A 22,727-nucleotide genomic window follows, 5' to 3' on the forward strand; every position below is an offset into this window, starting at 1 on the left:
AGCACTTCAAAAATCCCGTCACGCACCAGGAAGCTTCCACGATCAATTCCTAACATACCAAGTTAAATCTCCCTTGGCAATTATGTTCTCAAACCCACCCTTGATTCTTACATACACCCACCCACACACACATATGTATACGCATAATCAATTATTCAACTACTTCATCCTTATAGTCTCATGCTGCTACTTGCATCCCTGTTCTCTCGTTGCCTCTTTAATTTGAAAATAATGTAGGTCTTGAATTTTTGGCACACCTTCCCAAGTGCCTAGCACAGTGCCCTGCACGTAGTAGACAATAAAATACCACCGATGGGTGGATTAATTAACTGCCTAGGCTAAATACCTCAAATCACTGATCGACTTAGATAATATATTTGTAGATAATTAGTTTGCAATGTATAATTATTCAATCAAATTTAAAAGTCAGTAAGGACTATTGTAGTATTTGAAAAATCAAAAGGGGAAATAATAATTGCTGTGAGTCCATTCAATCACACTTGTGATTATAATTAATTAGGAGCACTTTCAAATTTAAAGAACAGAGGACTGATTCAGAATGCTTACAACAGGTAAAAATATTTAAGAATCAAAAGTTAGTTTCTATGAAGACTAGAAGAAATCATTGCCTTCTAGATGATGTTTAAAAATTTCTGAGTTTAAAAAAAAAAGAAGAGACATATTAAGTCATCGGGAGTACGGATTATCCAGACCCTGATTCTTCCCACAAACAAGCTATGAAATGGAAGTAATAACAACTCCTGTACTAACCCTGCGGATGCCAGTACCACGAAAGGATGTGGAATCTTCAACTCCCTGATGAAAACAAAATCGTCGTGAAATCGAGGTTTGCGGGTAGGGTTTAAAGAGAAAAAATTAAAAGGTAATAGAGAAAAGGATTTATAGGTTAGTACAAACCAGATAAGGGCGGCGGCTGGACCGGTCAGTATGCCTGGCCCTTTCCGAATCTTCCTGAGGAAGGAAAGAACACACAGGAGGTTAAGTCCGGGAAAACTGCTTAAAGGGTAGGTTTCTTTTTGGGAGGGCCAAGAGAGAACGGGTTCGGGGGGTGGCAGAAGACAGGTGGAGAGGCAGTGTGGGAGTGGTATTTTTTCTTAAAAAAAAAACCAGTAGAGCAATGCAGCTAGAATCAAGTAGCAAGCAGTTAGCATCTTCCCTACTTCTGACAGGCCTGGAAAATTGGGATTAGAATAAGCAGCATGCTCAGAGTCCATGATCTGGTTTTAAGGGTTGTCACCCACAGCCCCTACAATCACCACCACCAAGAACAGCAGTGGCAGAAACCCTAATTCATTAATTATGGTATTTGTTAAGCACTTACTATATGCCAGACATTGTACTAAGCGCTGGAGAAGATACAAGATAATCTGGTTGGACACAGTCTCTTGTCCCACATGGGGCTCACAGTCTTAATTCTCATTTCACAGCTGAAGTAGCGGAGGCACAAAACCTGATTAGCTTATATCTACCCCAGCTCTCAGTACTGTGTCTGGCACATAGTATGCACTTAACGAATACCGTTAAAAAAAAAAAAAGGACTACGACACTTGCCCTTCCATATCAGGATTCCTGGAACAAGCAGGGGAGCTGGTCTAGACAGTAAATCCGTTATGGGCAAGGAACATTTCTCCTAATTCTGGAACATTTCTCCTAATTCTGTTGTACTGAACTTTCCCAAGTGCTTAGTACAGTGCTCCACATTAGTAAGCACTCACTAAATACCACTGATTGATGATTAATGAGCCCTGCCCGGCCTGAGCCCCAGGTCTGACACCCCCTTTTGCAACACCAAGGCTCAGCAGGTCTTGGCCTCCATTCTAGGTGGAATTTTCCAGTTGCCAGTTTTTAGACTGTGAGCCCACTGTTGGGTAGGGACTGTCTCTATATGTTTCCAACTTGTACTTCCCAAGCGCTTAGTACAGTGCTCTGCACACACTAAGCGCTCAATAAATACGATTGATTGATTGAGGAGACCTGGAGGGAGGCCCTTTGGATGCCTCCCTCAGTGGCTGACACATGCAGGGCCCTAGCAGTGTAAGCCAAGTCTGTACCCTTTTTTCTTTCGCCTACGGTATTGATTAAGCGCTTCCTATGTGTCAAACCCAATTCTAAGCGCTGGGGTAGATACAGGTTAATCAGGTTGGACACAATCCCTGACCTTCCTGGGGAGCACAGTCCAAGCAGGAGGGAGAGCAGGTATCCCCATTTTACAGATGAGGGAACTGAGGCCCAGAGAACCGAAGCGACACGGATATGGTCACACGCTAAGCACTTGGCAGAGCCGGGATTAGAACCCAGCTGCTCTGATTCCTAGGCTCGGGCTCTTTCCACTAGGCCATCCTGCTTCTCTGTACCTGTTTTATTCATCTGAGTGGGGGCTTCGGTGGTGTACACCGTGACTGACCTCGCAATAGTCAAACAAGGACTAAAATCGGTTTGAAAGGTCTTGCGGACGGTCAGATGGGGCTGCAATACAGAGCAGGGTGTGAGCCCCTAATGGTGAAAGGACATTGCTAGGCGACTTGCTAATACTTCATTGCCTCACTCTTTGGTGGACCTGGAACCCAGCCAAAGGCATAACTGAGAGAATCAAAAGGAAAGTCACCTTTTCTTGCAAAATCCCTTTCTCCAGGTTTGAAAATCTCGCCCTCCTTAACTGGTTGCTTGAGTCCTGGATCCTTAATGTTGGTGCGAATCCTTGATCCTCCCTGTAGTCTGCACTGTTAGGTTAAACATGCTGAAATATATTTCCCACTAGAGTGTAAACTCCATAATAATAATAATTGTGGTATTTGTTAAGTGCTTACTATGTGCCAGGCAGTGTTCTAAATGCTGGAATAGATTCATTCATTCAATCGTATTTATTGAGCACTTACTGTGTGCAGAGCACTGTACTGAGCACTTGGGAAGTACAAGTTGTCAACATAAAGAGACGGTCCCTACCCAACAGCGGGCTCACAGTCTAGAGTTGGGTCGGACAGAGTCCCTTTCCCAAATGGGGCTCACAGTCTTGATCCCCACTTTGCAGATGAGGTGACTGAGGCACAGAGAAGTTAAGCGACTTGTCCGAGGTCACACAGCAGACATGTGGTGGAGTTGGGATTAGAACCCATGACCTTTGACTCCCATGCCCGTGGTCTTTCCACTAGGCAACACTGAACTCCTTGGGGGCAGGAATCATGTCTACCGACTCTGTTCTACTGTACTCTCCCAAGCGCTTAGGACAGTGCTCTGCATCCAGTAAACGCTCACTAAACACCACTGACCGGTTGACTGAATTTCTGATCTAGCCAAAGGGAGCTGAAGTACTCATTGCTTTTAAAATACCATACTAGACTCGTTATTCTTAACATTAACATCCATTTCTGCTTCTATTATAATCTTTTGACAAAAAGACATGAGGTTTTATTTCAAAATAAAGGACTCCATTTTTCGCAAGAGTTTAACAGAAGACAATTAAAATTATTTTTAGTCACACACGCAAACTTCAATAACAGTGCATCAGTAGTGCTTTTTTATTCATGCAAGTGCAACTTCAAATGTGCAGCACGCTTCGGAATGCTAATAACTTGGCAATTTTCCATTACTCCAAAAAAAAAGAGGACAAACATATATATTCAGGGTCGTTTGAACTGAAAAAGGGGCTAAATATCTTTTATCTACTTTCCAAAACAATAATGAAACCAACTCTACTTGTTCTCCACCAAAATGTTCCCTAAGCCAAAAAACTGACTTTCAGAACTTTTGTGCAAAAAAAAACAAAACCAGGTAGCATTCAAGCCCCAAATCTTTTAGAGGGGGATCTCTCTGCAAACTTACAAGACTTGTTAAAGACGAGGGGATATTCTAAGGGGTACCTGGCCTTTGACGTGTTTGGAAACCAACTCGTACCTTATTGCAATATAACCTTCGAATTAGACATTAAAATCCTTCAAAGGGACAAGACTGTCTTCGGACTATTTTCCTTTCACGCTAGAGGAGAGGTGGATTGAGAGCCTGCCGGCTCAACGGCTAAACAAAAAGAGCTGAAATCTCGAAGCTGCTAAAACCTCCCAAATTCAGTATTCTTTTGTGGTTCACAATTTCGGAGCAGGCTTCTTTCTCCCTTGGAGAGGGAGGGTCCGAAGACTCTTAAGCAACAAGATCAACATAATCCCGTTTTAACATGTTTTCACAAATTGCAAAAAAGGGGGGATGGGGAGGCATGGTTCCCCTTTCAAAAAACATCCTTTAGTAGATCAAAGCCTAAAAGAGATTATGAAATTAAAAAACAGAAAAGCCAAGAGAGAGGTAAGGGAACCAGGGGGGAAAATGCCTACACTCGCTGAAACCAATGGAAAATTCCCTACATCCAGTGAGTTCAAGAAGTGTTGAGAGATTTGTGACAGAAAAAGCAAATAATTCTCTTTCAAGTGCCTCTTGCCCACTCGAAGGAGCATAGGCCCAGCTGATCCTTGACTCTATTCCGTTTGCCATAAAAAGTTTTCAGGTGGCACGCAATGCAAACAGTTAGTAAATGATTCACTTCAACGTTATACGATCATTCTGCTTGCGATCGCTCCATGCATGCAGACGCCGGTATACCCTACCATCCACTTCTGGATACGTCCCCACTTCCTATCATAGAAGTGATAAGCGTGCTACAAATGCAAAGAGGCATTTCATGAGAACCAATCAATCGTACGTATTGAGCGCTTCCTATGTGCCGAGCACTGTTCTAAGCGCTTGGTGCAACACAACAATACACATTCCCTGTTCGGAATGAGCTTACAGTCTAGAGGGAAAATAACAGTTTTCCGAGAAGACTCCCAAATTGAGATGTGACACAAAAGAATTTAACCAGAAAGCATTTTTTACTGGCTAGGAAATGGATGACTCTAAGGCCATTACACGTTCGCAGTACCTGAAGTAGCCAATATTGGGGGAGGTGGTGCCAATTATAAAGAAAAATCCCAGGTTTATATGAAAATGGTTATTTTTACATTTACCTCCTTGCTCTTCTTTTTAGGATGCAGAGTCCTTTATTTTCATTGTAGTGACACTCTGAACCCCACCGGTGAACAATTTGTTTAAAAAGGCAAAAAATATATCATGACAATGCCAAAGTTTTTGTCCCCCTCAGCTGAAGCCTTCTTCAACTATTTCTTTCAAGTTACAAGAAAAAGGCCAACTCAACGCACCAATATCAGAGGATGATTTTTACCTTAATCTCATTTCTGTTAGCCTGCTTTAAAAAAGAAACTACAGCCCTCTCAATTTACACCCCACAATTATAATTCTACATGGAACCATTTTCTCTTATACCACAACGCATACCTCAACAGCTCATCTGATATTACTCTTAGAATATGAGTTATTTTGAAAACTCACTGGGCTTCTCTCAAGAAGTCAGGTGGGTGTACGGAGTAAAACTACACACATAATCCCAAAGCAGCAAGGGGAAAGAGGAGAACTGCCTTGAGGGTGGGCCAGAGTGTGAGCGCTAGATAAACGAATTTAGAAAGGACGGTCTGAAAACATTACCTCTTTTTGTTGCCGTTCCAGTTCCCTCATGCGTATATCTCTTGCTTCTGCCCGGGCGGCCCTTTTGGCGGCCAGTCTGGCTTCTGCCTGAAAGCAAACAGAAGAGTTAGGATTGCTTAGGCTTTCAAAAACAATCTCTGAACCTACCGAGAGAGGGGAAGGGAAGAAGCTTACACCTTCAAGTTTTTAACCTCTTCCCTAAAATGTCAGAGCCAAACAAGGGTCACACTTCTCTTCCCCAATGGCTACGTGTGGGAAGGAAGGCACTCAACCAATCAATCAACGGAACTTGCTGATTGCTACCTTGTGCTGAATGCTGGGGAGAATACAACGGTGGGAACAGACATACTGCCTGCCCAGTGCTCACTACAATGGTTGGCACATAGGGCTTAACAATCACCATTTATTACTATCCCATCATCATCGAGTTTACAGTCTTGTGGGAGAAACAGGCAGACTCAAATAATTTACAGCTAGAAGAATAATCAGAGCTGCAACTGGGCAGCTGCGGCATGGGAAAGAGTCAGAGGCGGATGATCAAGTGATCAAAATGTTGAGCAAAGACGACGACAGAGACTTAAGCTTCTACTACGCGGATGAAGGCAATGGTAAACCACTGCCATATTTTTTACCAAGAAGACCCTATGGATGAATCGGAAATGATTCGAAGGCATCTGATGATGATGACAACTGGAAAAAGAGGAGTAGCAAAACATGGACGAGTGGATAAATAAGAAAATCGGTTCAATCGTCCTTAAAGCACTCTGAGTGGCTGCAGATTCTTAAATACTTTAGCAGCTTTTAGGAGGAGCTTTGGGGATGGTGGTTGAGGTGGAATAAACCTCAAAATACCCCGTTGCACCATACTGGATTAAAGTTAATTGCCCTTTTTGGGGAACTTCTTTTCCGAAGACTTCTGCCCTTAGGCAGGCCTCTGCCTCAGATTCGGATCTTAAAACCACTGATCCAAGCATTTATGTCCCGCCTTGACTACTGCATCAACCCCCTTGTTGACCTCCCTGCCTCTTGTCTCTCCCCTCTCCAGTCCATACTTCGCTCTGCTGCCTGGATCCTTTTCAAGAAAAACCAAAAAAACTGTTCAGCTCGTTTCTTCCTGCTCCTCAAAAGCCCCCAGGGGTTGCCCATCTATCTCTGCATCAAACAGAAACTCACCGAACAGAAACTCCCCACTGAGACTTTGAGCTGGTTTTGTGGATTTGTTTGTGTCGGGTTTTAATGTGTCGTCTCCGCTAATGTATCTCTGTCCAGTTCCTTCTCTCCACTTAAACGTTTAGACTTTGAGCCCCCCGGGGGACAGGGGCTGTGTCCAATTCCCACCTGTGTTCTCTCGCTGCAGTGCTCTGCACAGAGTAAGCGCTTGATAAAGTCCACTGTTGTTTATGGTATTAAGCACTTGCTATTTGCCAGTCACTCTTCTAAGCACTGGGGTAGATACAAGTTAATTGGGTAACAGACCTAATGAAGTTCATTCACTCAGCGTGGCTCAGTGGAAAGAGCACGGGCTTTGGAGTCAGAGGTCGTGGGTTCAAATCCCGGCTCCACCAACTGTCAGCTGTGTGACTTTGGGCAAGTCACTTCACTTCTCTGGGCCTCAGTTACCTCATCTGTAAAATGAGGATTAAGACTGTGAGCCCCCCGTGGGGCAACCTGATCCCCTTGTAACCTCCCCAGCGCTTAGAACAGTGCTTTGCACACAGTAAGCGCTTAATAAATGCCATTATTATTATTATTATTATTTGTTGAGTGCTTACTGTGTGCAGAGCACTGTACTAAGCGCTTGGGAAGTACAAACTGGCAACATATGAAGTCTATTATGACACTGTGTTTAAACATCCTGGTCTGCTATTGTAACACAGGTGGGTAGGAATAGGTGTGATTTACTCTGAAAATCCTGACTGAACACCTTAAATCAATCAATCGATCAACCAGATGTATTTATTGAGTGATTCCTATGTCTGGGTAAAGTTTTTTATATTAGACTGTAAGCTCCTTGTGGGCAGGGAACATGTCTACCAACTCTGTTGCACTGTAGTTTCCCAAGCACTTAGTACAGTAAGTACTCTGCACAAAGTAAGTGCTCAATAAATACCATTGATGATATTAATACGATTTCAATTCCTTGAGGACTAGAGGTAGGACTGGGAATGGGACACACAGGGGTTCTCCGTGTTGCCAATGCTCACCATGAACAAAAACTGCTATTAAGTAAATGATTTTGGGCGTGTACGTCCAAACAGAATAACCATACAAGAAAGGTTGACTTCCACTTGCTGTTTACTACCAAAGCTTCAAACTGACATGAAGAACCCTCAATTACACCCACATAATTAGAGTCCTTTAGAGATTAAATTAGGGTGTTATTCCCTAAATTGTTTCCTAAAATGTTGCTAAAAGTAGGGCCATCTAGGCTGGGCCACAGTCAGAATGCATAATAAATACAACAGTCGGCTCTCGTTCCTTTTACCGACTGTTGTATTATACTCTCTCAAGCGCTTAGTACAGTGCTCTGAACACAGTAACAGCTCACTACGTGCCACTGATTGATCGATTATCCTGGCTCTTTGCTGCTTCTCCTCCTTATCTTTGCTATTGGTTTATTCAGCACTCATTCAGTTATATCCATTGAGTGCTTACTGTCTGCAGAACACTGTACCAAGCATTTGGGAGAGTACAATGCAACGATAAACGGACACGTTCCCCTCAGCACTCCGGCTCATCAACCAACAGCATTACTGAGTGCTTTCTCAGTCCACAGCACCGAACTAAACCCTTGGGAGAGAAAAATGGGATTAACAGATGTGATCCCTGCCGCCAAGGAGTGTACAATCTAGTGGAGGAGACACAGACGTGACTCACAGATAAGAGGGAGGTGGAGAAATGGAGATGTATATGAGTTAATGCTTAAATAATACACTTTGAAAGTCAATATGTATATGTCAGCATAAGACCAGACGGTGGGGAGATAGTTGAAATGAAAGATTCAACTCATTTACACCAGTTTTGCTCTTTGTTAGGAGCTCTGGTAGAAGTGTGGTGAAGGAAAAGATCAAAACAGCCACAAAAATGACACTGTAAAATCATCTGCAGATTTCAATGATTCCCCCCTACTTTGAGAAGGTCCCAGATAACCAAAAATTAATTGTAGGACACAAACTGTTTGGCTGCCCACCCCGAGATGGGCAAGTTGAACAAGTAACTTTCTTAACTTCAGAGGTATATTAATGAATCACTCACTCAATCCATCATATTTATTGAGCGTTTACTGTGAACTAAGTGCTTGGGAGTGTGCAATATAAGAGTCGGTAATCACAATCCCTACCCACAACGAGCATAGAGGAATAGCAACACAGGATTTCCGAAAAAAATGTTGATAATAATAATAATAATGATGGTATTTGTTAAGCGCTTATTATGTGCCAGGCACCGTTCTAAGCGCTGGGATAGAAACAGGGTTTCCAGGTTGTCCCACACGGGGCTCAGAGTCTTAATCCCCATTTTCCAGATGAGGTAACTGAGGCACAGAGAAGTTAAGTGACTTGCCCAAAGTGACAAGTGGCAGACCCGGGATTAGAACCGTCACACAGCTGACGAGTGGCAGACCCGGGATTAGAACCCACGATTCATCCCTACAAGTTAAGCTCACACACTCAAAATCTGATTTTCCTCTAAGGACTGTAAAACAAGGAGCATTTCCTCAGATCGCTATCACAGGGGGAATTTCCAACCCCCATGGATTGAATCCTGGATAGCACATAGAGATTCGATCTACTGAAACCAATCAATCGATGGTATTTATTGAGCACTGACTATGTGCAGACCACTGTACTAAGCGCTTTGGAGGGGGCAACAGAATAGGCTAACTGCAGTTAAACAAGCACATGCAATTGACAGCCTCTCCGGATGTTAGACTACCATGAACAGAACGACACTTGAGCTGTACACGAGACAATAAAAGTCTCATGACCCCTTTTGTTCTCTGTCTCCCCCTTTTAGACTGTGAGCCCACTGTTGGGTAGGGACTGTCTCTATGTGTTGCCAACTTGTACTTCCCAAGCGCTTAGTACAGTGCTCTGCACACAGTAAGCGCTCAATAAATACGATTGATGATGATGATGATGATGATGACCCAGCCACTAGAACATATATAATGGAAAGGGAATCTAAAGAAGCCGTATGGCCTAGTGGATAGGCCCGGGCCTGGCACTCAGGAGGACCTAGCCTCTAACCCTGGCTCTACCAGGGTCTGCGGTGTGACCTTGGGCAAGTCACTTCACAAGTTACCTCGCTTGTAAAATGGGGATTAAGACTGTGAGCCCCATGTGGGACGTGGACTATGTCCAACCTGAGTTACCTGTATCTACCCCAGCACTTAGTACAGTGCCTGGCACATAGTAAGAGCTTTACAAATACCATTAAAAAAAAAAAAGGGATTCATTCCTCCTAACATCAGACCACCCGGTCTTTACTTATCATGCTTGGAATTCCCCTGAAAACACCTCCTTCAGTAAGTCTCGACACCGAGAAATTCATCCTTCAGTGTAACCGAAATCCCTCACATTTCAGGCGATGTTCATTCCCTAGCTTTGATCTCGGTTAGTCATTATCTTCTACCTAAGTGAGGATTTAACAGATTAGGCCTTAAATTTATCTCTCTAAATGATGATGATGGCATTTGTTAAGTGCTTACTATGTGCAAAGCACTGTTCTAAGTGCTGGAGGGGGATACAATGTGCATCAATACAATAAATGCAATATTATAATCCCAATTCCTTCAACCTTTCCCTCATATGTCTTACTTTTCAGTTCTGGAACGATCTTTGTTGTTTGCCTTTGAACCCGCTCCAACTTTTCCACAACTGAACATCATCCATTGACATACAAGTGTCAAATGATAGGCAACATTTAAAAAGGGAATCATCATCAATTGTATTTATTGAGCGCTTACTATGTGCACAGCACTGTACTAAGCGCTTGGGAAGTACAAATTGGCAACATATAGAGACAGTCCCTACCCAACAGCGGGCTCACAGTCTAAAAGGGGGAATCCTGTGGACTGTGTTCATGTTGGCTTTTCACTTTGCTTAAGGCTGTGCTGACCTTATCAATTTGAGTAACCAGAGCTCGTGTCTGGGGAGGCTAATAATAATAATAATAATAATAGTAATAACAAACTGTACTTTTCAAGCGCTTAGTGCAGGGTTCTGCACACAGTCAGTGCTCAATAAATACAATTGAATGAAAGAAATAATAATAAGCGCTTGCTAAATGCTATTTAAACAAAATAATGCTGATGGTATTTGTTAAGCACTTACTATGTGTCAAGTACTGTTCTAAGCGCTGGGGTAGATACAAGTTATTCAAGTTGGACACAGTCCCTGTCCCACATGGGGCTCTCAGCCTTCATCCCCATTTTACAGATGACTGAGGCACAGAAAAATCGTGTGACTTGCCCAAGGTCACACAGCACAGTGGTGGAGCTGGGATTAGAACCCAGGTCCCTCTGATTCCCAGGCCCATGCTCTATCCAATAGGCCATGCTGCTTCCCAGCATGGACTAAAAGAGGAGGAGGGAAATGCGGGGGAGAGGTAAGGTGGTCAGGAAGGGATGGGGGAGAATCAGAAGGTATAAAGAAGGATAGAGGGCTAAGAAGTGGATAGCACCTCAATATGGGAAGCCAGGACAGGGATAACGGACCATATATATGAGAAACAGCATAGCCTTGTGGAAACAGAGTAGACTTGGGAGTTAGAGGACATGAGTTCTAATCCTGCTCCACCACCCATCTGCTGTGTGATCTTGGGCAAGTCGCTTCACTTCCCTGGGCCTTGGTTTCCTCACCTGTAAAACAGGGATTCATCATCATCATCATCATCAATCGTATTTATTGAGGGCTTACTATGTGCAGAGCACTGTACTAAGCTCTTGGGAAGTACAAATTGGCAACATATAGAGACAGTCCCTACCCAACAGTGGGCTCACAGTCTAAAAGGGGGAGACAGAGAACGAAACCAAACATACTAACAAAATAAAATAAATAGAATAGATATGTACAAATAAAATAAATAAATAAATTGAGTAATAAATATGTCCAAACATATATACATATATACAGGTGCTGTGGGGAAGGGAAGGAGGTAAGATGTGGGGGATGGAAAGGGGGACGAGGGGGAGAGGAAGGAAGGGTCTCAGTCTGGGAAGGCCTCCTGGAGGAGGTGAGCTCTCAGCAGGGCCTTGAAGGGAGGAAGAGAGCTAGCTTGGCGGAGGGGCAGAGGGAGGGCATTCCAGGCCCGGGGGATGACGTGGGCCCCGGTCGATGGCGGGACAGGCGAGAGCGAGGTACGGTGAGGAGATTAGTTGTGGAGGAGTGGAGGGTGCGGGCTGGGCTGGAGAAGGAGAGAGGGGAGGTGAGGTAGGAGATTCGATATCTGTTCTCCCTCCTGCTTAGACTGCAGGGACAGGGTCTGTGTCTGACCTGATATCTTGCATCTACCCCATCATCGACGGTATTTATTGAGCGCTTCCTGGGTGCAAAGCACTGTACCAAGTCCCTGGGAGAGAACAAGACACCAGAGTCGGTACACACGTTCCCTGCCCACTAAGAGCCCAGGGCTCAGACCAGCCATTGACACATAGTAAACTCTTAAATACCATAATGATGATAATAATAATAATTGTGGCATTTGTTAAGCACTTAACTGTGTGCCATTCATTCATTCATTCAATCGGATTTACTGAGCGCTTACTGTGTGCTTACTGTGTACTAAGCGCTTGGGAAGTCCAAGTTGGCAACATCTAGAGACGATCCCTACCCAATAGCGGGCTCACAGTCTAGAAGGGGGAGACAGAGAACAAACAAAACATATTAACTAAATAAAATAAATAGAATAAGTATGTACAAATAAAATAAATAAAAATAAATATTCATTCATTCATTCAATCGTATTTATTGAGTGTTCACTGTGTGCAGAGCACTGTACTGAGCGCTTGGGAAGTACAAGTTGGCAACATATAGAGACGGTCTCTACCCAACAGCGGGCTCACAGTCTAGAAGGGGGAGACAGACGACAAAACAAAACATATTAACAAAATAAAACAGAACAAGTATGTACAAATAAAATAAATAAAAATAAATATTCATTCATTCAATTGTATTTATTGAGTGCTTACTGTGTGCAGAGCACTGTACTGAGAGCTTGGGAAGTACAAGCTGGCAACATATAGAGACGATCCCTACCCAACAGCGGGCTCACAGTCTAGAAGGGGGAGACAGACGACAAAACAAAGCATATTAACAAAATAAAATAAATAGAATAAGTATGTACAAATAAAATAAATAAAAATAAATATTCATTCATTCATTCAATCATATTTACTGAGCGCTTACTGTGCGCAGAGCACTGTACTGAGCACTTGGGAAGTCCAAGTTGGCAACATATAGAGACAGTCTCTACCCAACAGTGGGCTCACAGTCTAGAATGGGGAGACAGATGACAAAACAAAACATATTAACAAAATAAAATAAATAGAATAAGTATGTACTAAGCGCTGGGATAAATACAAGCTAACCAGGTTGGATACAGTACCTGTTCTACACGGGGCTCACAGTCTCAATCCCCATTTTCCAGATGAGGTAACTGAGGCACAAAGTCAGTTTTTTTTTTTTAAATGGTATTCGCTAAACTCTTTTACAGGCAAGGGAACTGAGCCCAGAAAAATGACTTGCTCAAGGTCCCAGGGTAGACAAGTGCTTCTGACTCCCAGGCGCGTGATCTACCCACCAGACAACGCTGCTTTTCCTTCTGGCATCTCTCCTTACTAAACCTCCTTCAAGTTTGGCCCATTTCTTCTAGCACCGCTGCCGTGCCTAAGTCTCCGTATTCTCTGACAAACAACCGGCTGCTTGGTTTTATTTGTTAACAACTGTGCTTCCTGTCTAAAATGTCCAACTGGTCATTACTGATAATAAGATGTTTAGTATCAACCGTGGTCATGCCATAAAATTACAGAGATAAATGAAGGCTCTCTCTAAAGAGAGGCTCAAAAGGAACACCGTGAGCTGAAATTAAGGACAAGATTAAGTAAAACAAATAAACTCTGGACTTCTAAATAAGCATGCAGATTCAGCATGTTTCTGAAGGCCACTGTGCAGGATTATAAATATATTTTCCTGCAGCAAGCTCTGTCTGTGGCAGAGATACTGATTCCCAATTGGGAAAATCCAGCAGGGAGGGGGTTTATGTTAGTTTAACCTGAATCACAAATTAAGGGACAAAAACACTCTGGCTCAATCCACAGTCCTACTATTTATATATCTATTCTCTCTACCCTGTAAGTTTGTTGTGGGCAGGGAACAGGTCTACCAACTCTGTTACATTTTACTCTCCCAAGTGCTTAATACAGTCAGTAAGTGCTCAATAGGAACCATTGATTGAAACCTGAGAGGCTCAGAGCAGTGAACAAAGATACTGGTTATCTTCACATAGGAAGATTGTTTTCCTTCAAATAATAATGATAATGGCATTTCCTAAATGCATACTGTGTGCCAAGCACTGTTTTAAGCACTGGAGTAGATACAAGGTAAATCAAGTTGGACACAGTCCCTGTCCCACATGGGGCTCCCAGTCTTAATCCCCATTTTACAGATGAGGCAACGGAGGCCCAGAGGAGTGAAGTGACTTGCCCAAGGTCACACAGCAGACAAGTGGCAGAGCCGAGTGAGAAAATGCACTGGGTTAAATTCGAGATAATGACTTTTATGTCCAAGTACAAAATGACAAAGTCAGGTATAATAACTCGGAATGCTACACATGAATTTTCTTTGCTCTTTTGCACCTCGTGCCAAAAGAGTTCTGTAAAACTCTAATTAAGAATCGACAGCACCACAAAAGACAGTATTTACTCTGCTGTCATGGTTTCCAAAATGAACAAACAAAACAAAGATGACTCTGCTTCTAGGAACGACACACTTCAGGGAGAAATGAATGTAGGTATCCTTTTCTAAAGAAAATACTACAAGAAAAAAAAAATCTAGTACCATGCACCTAAGGAGCTTAGAAGATCCTTTTGTATGGAGGGAAAGATATGGACGCACCTTTAATTTCTAGGCCTAAAAACCAAATGTGAGCAGTGTGGTCCAGTGGAAAGAAAATACAGGATTAAAAAAAGCGTTAAAGTTCCATGTATCTAAGGAGTTTAGAAGGTGTATTGCACTCTCCCAAGCACTTAGTACAGTGTTCTGCAAATACTAAGCACCCAATAAATACGACTGACTGATGGATTACTTTTCCATGGAGGGTGGGATATGGAGGTGCTGTCGATTTTCTGGGCCAAAAAAGTCAAACGTAAGCAGTGTGATCCAGTGGAAAGAAAGTACTAGATTAAAAAAAAGCATTCATGTTCCACGAATCTAAGGCTTTTAGAAGGTGTACTGTACTTTCCCAAGCACTTAGGACAGTGCTCTGCACATACTAAGCAAGCAATAAATTTGACTGATTAATTGATTACTTTTTTGTGGAGGAAGGGATATGGATATGCCCTTAATTTTCTAGGCTTAAAAACCAAATGTCAGTAGTGTAGTCCAGTGGAAAGAAAATACTAGATTACAAAAATATTCAAGTTCCAAGCATCTAAGGAGTTTAGAAAGTACTTTTCTATGGAGGAAGGGATATGGATATTGTCTTAATTTTCTAGGCCTAAAAACAAAATGTGAGCAGTATGATCCAATGGAAAGAAGATACTATTAAAAAAAAACCACAAACAAAAAACCATCTTTTAAATACCATGCATCTAAGGAGTTTAGAAGGTGTATTGTACTCTCCCAAGCACTTAGTTCAGTGTTCTGCACACAGTAAATGCTCAATTCAACTAACTGATTACTTTTCTACAGAGTGAGGGATACGGATATGCCTTGAATTTTCTAAGCTTTGAGGCTTGAATGTGAGCAGTGTGATCTACTGGAAAGAAAATACTAGATTACAAACAAGCATTTAAGTTCCATGAATCTAAGGAGTTTGGAAGGTACTTCTATTGAGGAAGGGATACGGAAGCAGCTTTAATTTTCTAAGCCTAAAAACTAAATGGCAGCAGTATGAACCAGTGGAAGGGGAGAAGCCTCCTTTCCTCTGATCATTTGGATTGTGTGGGAGGAGAGTTGCTCCTCATTCCCTCTGTCACCTGTGAACCCTGATGTTAGTTCATTTGATTCCTTCATTCAATCATATTTATAGGGCGCTAACTGTGTGCAGAGCACTGCACTAAGCACTTGGGAGAACACAGTATAACAATAAACAGACACATTCCCTGCCCGAAGCGAGCTCAGAGTCCAGTCTGGCAAGCCCAGGAGAAAGGAGAGGCATCCAGGGCTTTCTGGATTTTTTTAAAATGGTATTTCTTCAGTTCTTACTATGCGTCAGGCACTGTTCTAAGGGCTGGGGTGGACACAAGCTAATCAGGTTGGAACGTGGGGCTCAAAGTCTTAATCCCCATTTTACAGAGGAGGTAACTGAGGCCCAGAGAAGTGAAGTGACTTGCCCAAGGTCACACAGCAGGCGTGAGGCGGAGCTGGGATTAAAACCCAGATCCTTCTGACTCCCAGGCTATGCTGCTTCTACAGTATAACAGAGTTAGCAGACAGTGTGCCCTGCATTAGTCTCCTTGCTGACCTCCTGTCTCTCTCCACTCCAGTCTGCACACTTAACTCCTCTAATGCCAACCTTCTCAATGGACCTCCATCTTATCTATCTCACCGCCCACCTCTCACCCACGTCCTGCCTCTGGCCTAGAATGCCCTCTGTCTTCATAGCGAACAGACAATTACTCTCCCCTACTTCAAAACCTTACTAAAAGCACATTTCCTCCAAGAGGCCTTCCCTGCCTAAGCCCTCTTTTCCTTTTCAACTCCCTTCTGTGTCACCCTGACTTGCTCCCTTAATTCACCATCCCCAACCACACAGCGCTTATGTACATACCTGTCATTTATTTCTTTATATTAATGTCTGTCTCCCCTTCTAAGGTCAATGTGGGCAGGGAATGTATCTATTGTTATACTGTACTCTCCCAAGCGCTTAGTACTGTGCTCTGCACACGGAAGCACTCAATAAATACGATTTACTGACCAACTCTAAAGTAGAAGCTACCACCAGATGAGAGAACACAGAAAGTCTGACATTAAGATAAAAGCAGGTTAGAGGCCTCTTTGATAATGAGGAGGCACTCCCCTCCGGTTGTCCTTGTTAGTGATAAATCAGCAGATGGAAGTAAGCGTGTTCATGGTGCAGACAGAAAGGTGAAGGAAGAATTAGGGGTTACTGTGATTGAAAGGTCAAGAGTATTTAAGCACTGTCAAGGATCCGGTCAGTGAGACTATGATCTCCTGGAAGTAAACACAGCACCCTAAAAGAGGCATTAACTCTTTCCAGCCACTGAGGTACCACTTAAGTGAAAGCATCAAATAGTATTTCTCCCATTTTGAGCACTTAAAGGCCCAGCTCTGCCCTCCTACACCCTGGCTGCTTTAACCACTTCCTGTTCCCCCGGTTGCCAGGTCAACATCAAAAACCTCCAGAACATGACGGCACGGCATATGACCCAGAAATCTTGATTTGTCCTCAAACAGAGGAAATGAAGTCAGATGGCACATCAGTGTCTGAGCCTCTTGGATTTCAATAAATCAATGGCACATAGTCATTGATGGGTTACTGCCAGGATCCAGCCATCTCGTCACCTCAACCTTAACATGTCCAAAACGCCTTATCTTCCCACCCAAACCCTGTCTCTCCGCAAGACTTTCCCATCACTGTGGACGGCACCACCATCCTTCCTGTCTCGTAACTCCATAACCTAGACTCCTCTCTCTCATTCAACCCACATAATCGATCTATCACTAAATCCTGTCAGTTTCACATTCACCACATTGCTAAAATCTGCCCTTTCCTCTCCATCCAAACTGCTACCACATTAATACAAGCACTCATCCCATCCCGCCTGGATCACTGCATCAGCCTCCTGGCTGACCTCCCGATCTCCTCTCTCTCCCCACTCCAGTCCATATTTCACTCTGCTGCCTGGATCATTTTTCTTCTCTTCTCTTTTCCTCCCCCTCATCAGCCCCATGTGGGACAGGGATGATTTCTGATCAGACTGTATTGTATCCACCCCAGTGCTTCACACAGTGCTTGGAACTTAGTAAGTGCTTAACAAGTATGGCAACTACTCTTATTTGTAAAAACACAAGCTATTTTTCAAAGCTTTTTAAAATTATTTTCTTAAACAAATTTATTCCAATTGTCCCTTTATCTTGGCATCTATTTTTCAAAACCATTTGGATTCAATCTCCCTTCAGAGTTTAATTGGGGTGGAGTATAGAAGGAAAAAAATCAAAAACACTGCCAGCACAACACAAGCTATTAATGAACGGGAAGTGATGGGCCAACCTTTCTAATTCCCAAACCTCTATCATTCTCCCAGCAACCACCATATGGCTTCTGGTTAGGAACACCCTCTCAGGAAGTCAGACCGGTGATGCAGTAGAGAAGCAATATGGTCTGGAGAGTAGAGCACAGGCCCGGGAATCAGAAGGACCTGGTTTCTAATCCCGGCTCTGCCCCATCTCTGCTGTGTGACCTTGGGCAAGTCACCTCCCTGTGCCTCAGTTTCCTCAACCGTAAAATGGAGATTTAATCCTACTCCCTTCTGTGAGCCCCATGTGGGACAGGGACTGTGTCCAACCTGGTTATCTTGTGTCTACTAAGAACAGCGCTGGGCACGTAGTAAGTGCTTAACCAATACAAATATTACAATAACAGTAATAACAATAATAGCAATGAAACCCTGTTTTTTGAGTCATCGGCTACTGGGCTGTGCTGTGGGAAACTCTTTTCAATGGAGATCTCGATCTACCCCGTTGCATAAAACCCAGGCCAGGGTTGGGAAATTGATGATCTGCACTTGGTAAAGAACAATTACAACAACAATGAATCTCAATAGCCACTAAATGGAAGCTATCAGACTGGTTTAGGCACGGTAAAAAAAAAAAAAATACCCACAGAGTAAGTCACCATCACCAAAACAAGTTTTGCAAACTGATGAGCCTATCTGAAACATTGCAGCCAATCTATCCTCGAACTAAAGTGAGTTAGTGCTATGAATGATTTACTAACAATTGTTAAAAGTACAAAAAGGAGGGTAAGTATTACTGCATCAAACGCTACTGAAAGAAATATACATGTGTACTCCAGGACTCCAAAGAAATATGTTCCTTGAAAATGAGAGTGCATTTTTAATGGTATTCATTAAGCGCTTACTATGTGCCAGGCACTGTACTAAGCGCTGCATGCTAATCAGGTAGGACACGGTCCCTGTCCCACGTGGAGTTCACAATCTTAACTCTCATTTTACGGATGACGGAACTGAGATCCAGAAAAATGAAGTGACCGGCCCAAGGTCACATAGTAGTCAAGTGGCGGAGTCAGAATTAGAACCCAGGTCCTTCTGACTTGAGCTAGGGAGATGGGTGAGGGAAGGACTGAATTAGGGGCTGGCAAGGGGAGGGAAACTGTTTGGGGTGGGCAGAGCTCAAATTGCAAGGGGCAGAAGGGGAGGGAACTGGGAACTAGGCAGGGACTGTGTCCTTTTATTGCTGTATTGTACTTTACCAAGCGCTTAGTACAGTGCTCTGCACACAATCAGTGCTCAATAAATACTACTGACTGATTGTTGCATGGGTGGTAAGTCCCAGCAGACCCCAGGACTTCCTTATATGCATAGATCATTGCTACTGCGCTGATTAGACCCAATGTTGAGTGGGGCTTTTGGATAATAGTACCAAGAATAATATTGATAATAATAATAATGGTACATTTTAGGCGCTTTCTATGTGCCAAGGACTGTTCTAAGCACTGCGGTTGGTGCTGTTGTTGTCTTATGCTGTCGAGTTGTGTCCGACCTAGAGTGATGCCCAAGACACATCTCTCCCAGGACACCCCACTTCCATCTGCAATTGTTCTGCTAGTGTATCCTTAGAGTTTTCATGGTAAAAATATGGAAGTAGTTTACCATTGCCTCCTTCTAAGCAGTAAACTTGAATCTCTGCCCTCGATTCTCTCCCTTGCCTCTGCTGCCCAGCACAGATGTGTTTGGACTTGTAGCACTGGGTTAGGTACAAGTTAATCAGGTTGGTCACAATCTTTGTCCCTCTTGGGGCTCACAGTGTAAGTAATGGGGAGTAGGATTTAATTCCCCTTTTACAGATGAGGAAACTGAGGCCCACAGAAGTTAGGTGACTTGTCCAAGGTCACGCACAGCAGACACTAAGAGGAGCCAGGATTAGAACCCGGATCCTCTGATTCTCAGGGTCATGCCCCATCCACTGGACCATGCTGCTTCTCCGGGGCAACATCAGCAATCAGTTCATGACGTCTTTGCGGATTTTCTGTTTTGCAATCATTTGGAGTCGGGGGTATGCCTGTGTGATGTATCAAGGGTCGTAAATTGCACAACAAAGTAGATGGGAATTTTTTTATTCCCACTCTCAACTCTACTCCCCAATCACTTTCTTTTTCCCTGACCATCAATCCAGGTTTTTTCTGTTAATACTTGGGAAAAAAATAAAAGTTCTAACCTCTCTGGCAATATTACTCAAGGCTTCATCTTCTGCAGAGAAGCGGTCTTTGACGGGCGTTCGTTTCCTCCCGGAACCAGGAGTCCCCATGTTTTTTTTCTTAAATGTTGGCTCTTCTTTTTAGCTTCTTCAACTGAGAAACGCTTCACTCCTGAAAATGGAAAGCACAGAAACATTCAATGTGATTCTTTCTCTAAAGTTATATTCATACGCTCATGTTGAACTTCCTCATTAGGAAATACTCCATCAGTGGACTGTCTTATGAACTTTAAAAATATAACCTGGGGGAAATAGGAATTATTAGAAACCCATAACAGTTCCCACCCTTTCTCACTGCCACCTTTGACAAGTAATAATAATAATAATGATAACGATTGCAGTATTTCTTTAGCACTTACTCTGTGCCAAGCACTGTACTAAGCGCTCGAGTGGATATAAGCAAGTCCCTGTCCTATGGGGGGTTCACCGTCTCAATCCTCATTTTACAGACGAGGGAACTGAGGCACAGAGAAGTGAACTGACTTGCTCAAGGTCACGTAGCAGACCTGTGGCGGAGCCAGGATTAGAACCCATGACCTTCTGACTCCCTGCTCTACCCTCTATGCCATCTGCTTCTCAATTTAACCCCGAGGATAGGTACCAATAATGCCGCTGTTGGAAGCTATTTCAAAATTCCATCTTGAAAATAAAGACACAGAAATAATTCATGAAGCCTATATGCTGGGTCTTCAGGAGGGTATGAGTGTTTGAGGAGTTTTAACTTTGTGCTGTTTTAATTAAAGGACTGATTTCATTTTCTCATTCATTCATTCATTCATCCAATCCTATTTATTGAGTGCTTACTGTGTGAAAAGCACTGAACTAAGCGCTTGGGAGAGTACAGTATAACAAACAGACACATTCCCTGCCCACAACCAACTTACCCTTTCACCGTTTAAAGCACCTACCCCTCATCTGAGAAAACCTAACATTTCCACTGGACCCCCTTAATGGAGAAACTGCAGAATAATAAGCCGGAATCGCTATCACCATCATCATCATCATCAATCTTATTTATTGAGCGCTTACTATGTGCAGAGCACTGTACTAAGCGCTTGGGAAGTACAAATTGGCAACATATAGAGACAGTCCCTACCCAACAGTGGGCTCACAGTCTAAAAGGGGGAGACAGAGAACAAAACCAAACATACTAACAAAATAAAATAAATAGAATAGATATGTACAAATAAAATAAATAAATAAATAAATAGAGTAATAAATATGTACAAACATATATACATATATACAGGTGCTGTGGGGAAGGGAAGGAGGTAAGATGGGGGGATGGAGAGGGGGACGAGGGGGAGAGGAAGGAAGGGGCTCAGTCTGGGGCACATTACCAGCACATTAATATAACACATTAAAATGTTTTAATGAATTTTAAAAGCTAGAAGAGCTTAAAGGATGAGAGATGGGTGGAGAAGAAAGGGCAAACTGATTAATCTGCCCCCAAATTATACAGTGGATCTGGAATGAATGAGCCTTTGACACTTCCAACTCCACTGGAGAATTCAAGGTTCCCCATATTCTAAAAGGTACAAACCCTCCAAGCCAAATCAATCAATGGTAATTATTGAGCGCTTACTTTGTGCAAAGCACTGTATTAAGCCCTTGGGAGAGGACAATATAACAGGGTCGGTAGACATATTCCCAGACTGAGCCCCCTTTTTCCTCTCCTCCTCCCCATCCCCCCAACCCTACCTCCTTCCCCTTCCCACAGCACCTGTATATATGTTTGTACAGATTTATTACTCTATTTATTTTACTTGTACATATTTACTTTTCTATTTATTTTGTTGATGATGTGCATCTAGCTTTAATTCTATTTGCTCTGACGACTTGACACCTGTCCAAATGTTTTGTTTTGTTGTCTGTCTCCCCCTTCTAGACTGTGAGCCCACTGTTGGGTAGGGACCGTCTCTATATGTTGCCGACTTGTACTTCCCAAGCGCTTAGTACAGTGCTCTGCACACAGTAAGCACTCAATAAATACGACTGAATTAATGAGTGAATTCCGTGCCCACAATGAGCTCAAAATCCAGAGGGGAAGAGAGACATTAATATAAATTAATTATGGGTACGCACATAAGTGCAGATGTACATAAGTACATATGTAAGCACACATCCCTCTAGATTGTGAGCTCATTGTGATCAGAGAATGTGTCTGTTGCATTGTACTCTCCCAAGCACTTAGTACAGTGCTTTGCAGCACTTAATACAGTGCTTTGCACACAGTAAGCGCTCAATAAATACAACTGAATGAATAAGTTCTTGTGGGGCTGAAGTGGGGGGTAAATAAAGGGAGCAAATTAGGGTGACGGTCATCATCATCATCATCAATCGTGTTTATTGAGCGCTTACTATGTGCAGAGCACTGTACTAAGCGCTTGAGTGGTCATGAGTGGAGTATTTCTCTGCTAATACTTTGATTCAAATCTCTAAACTCAACTTACCGGGTTCACTCTAATTTAGTAATGAAAATAATAATAATAAAAATAATTGTGG

At 43.0% G+C, this 22,727-nt stretch overlaps 1 protein-coding gene across 9 annotated transcripts in view; it reads right to left on the minus strand.

The window, feature by feature from the left end:
• LRRFIP2 (LRR binding FLII interacting protein 2) overlaps nucleotides 1–20,334 on the minus strand; it is a 91,912-nt gene extending 71,578 nt beyond the window's left edge. For 4 of the 9 annotated variants that reach the window (XM_038740879.1, XM_038740877.1, XM_038740878.1 and 1 more), the window contains exons 1-2: nucleotides 20,184–20,273; nucleotides 5,545–5,631 (exon numbers count right to left, since the gene is read on the minus strand). In XM_038740879.1, coding sequence (XP_038596807.1) covers nucleotides 5,545–5,631; nucleotides 20,184–20,273 — 177 coding nt within the window. Of the gene's footprint in view, nucleotides 1–771; nucleotides 817–918; nucleotides 973–5,544; nucleotides 5,632–20,183 lie in introns of all 9 variants that reach the window. The other 5 variants (XM_038740882.1, XM_038740880.1, XM_038740881.1 and 2 more) reach the window with 2 other exon arrangements.
• Between the last annotated feature and the right edge of the window lie 2,393 nt (nucleotides 20,335–22,727).

Source organism: Tachyglossus aculeatus, chromosome 2 (genome assembly GCF_015852505.1).
Source record: "Tachyglossus aculeatus isolate mTacAcu1 chromosome 2, mTacAcu1.pri, whole genome shotgun sequence".
Classification (NCBI taxonomy): Eukaryota; Metazoa; Chordata; class Mammalia; order Monotremata; family Tachyglossidae; genus Tachyglossus; species Tachyglossus aculeatus.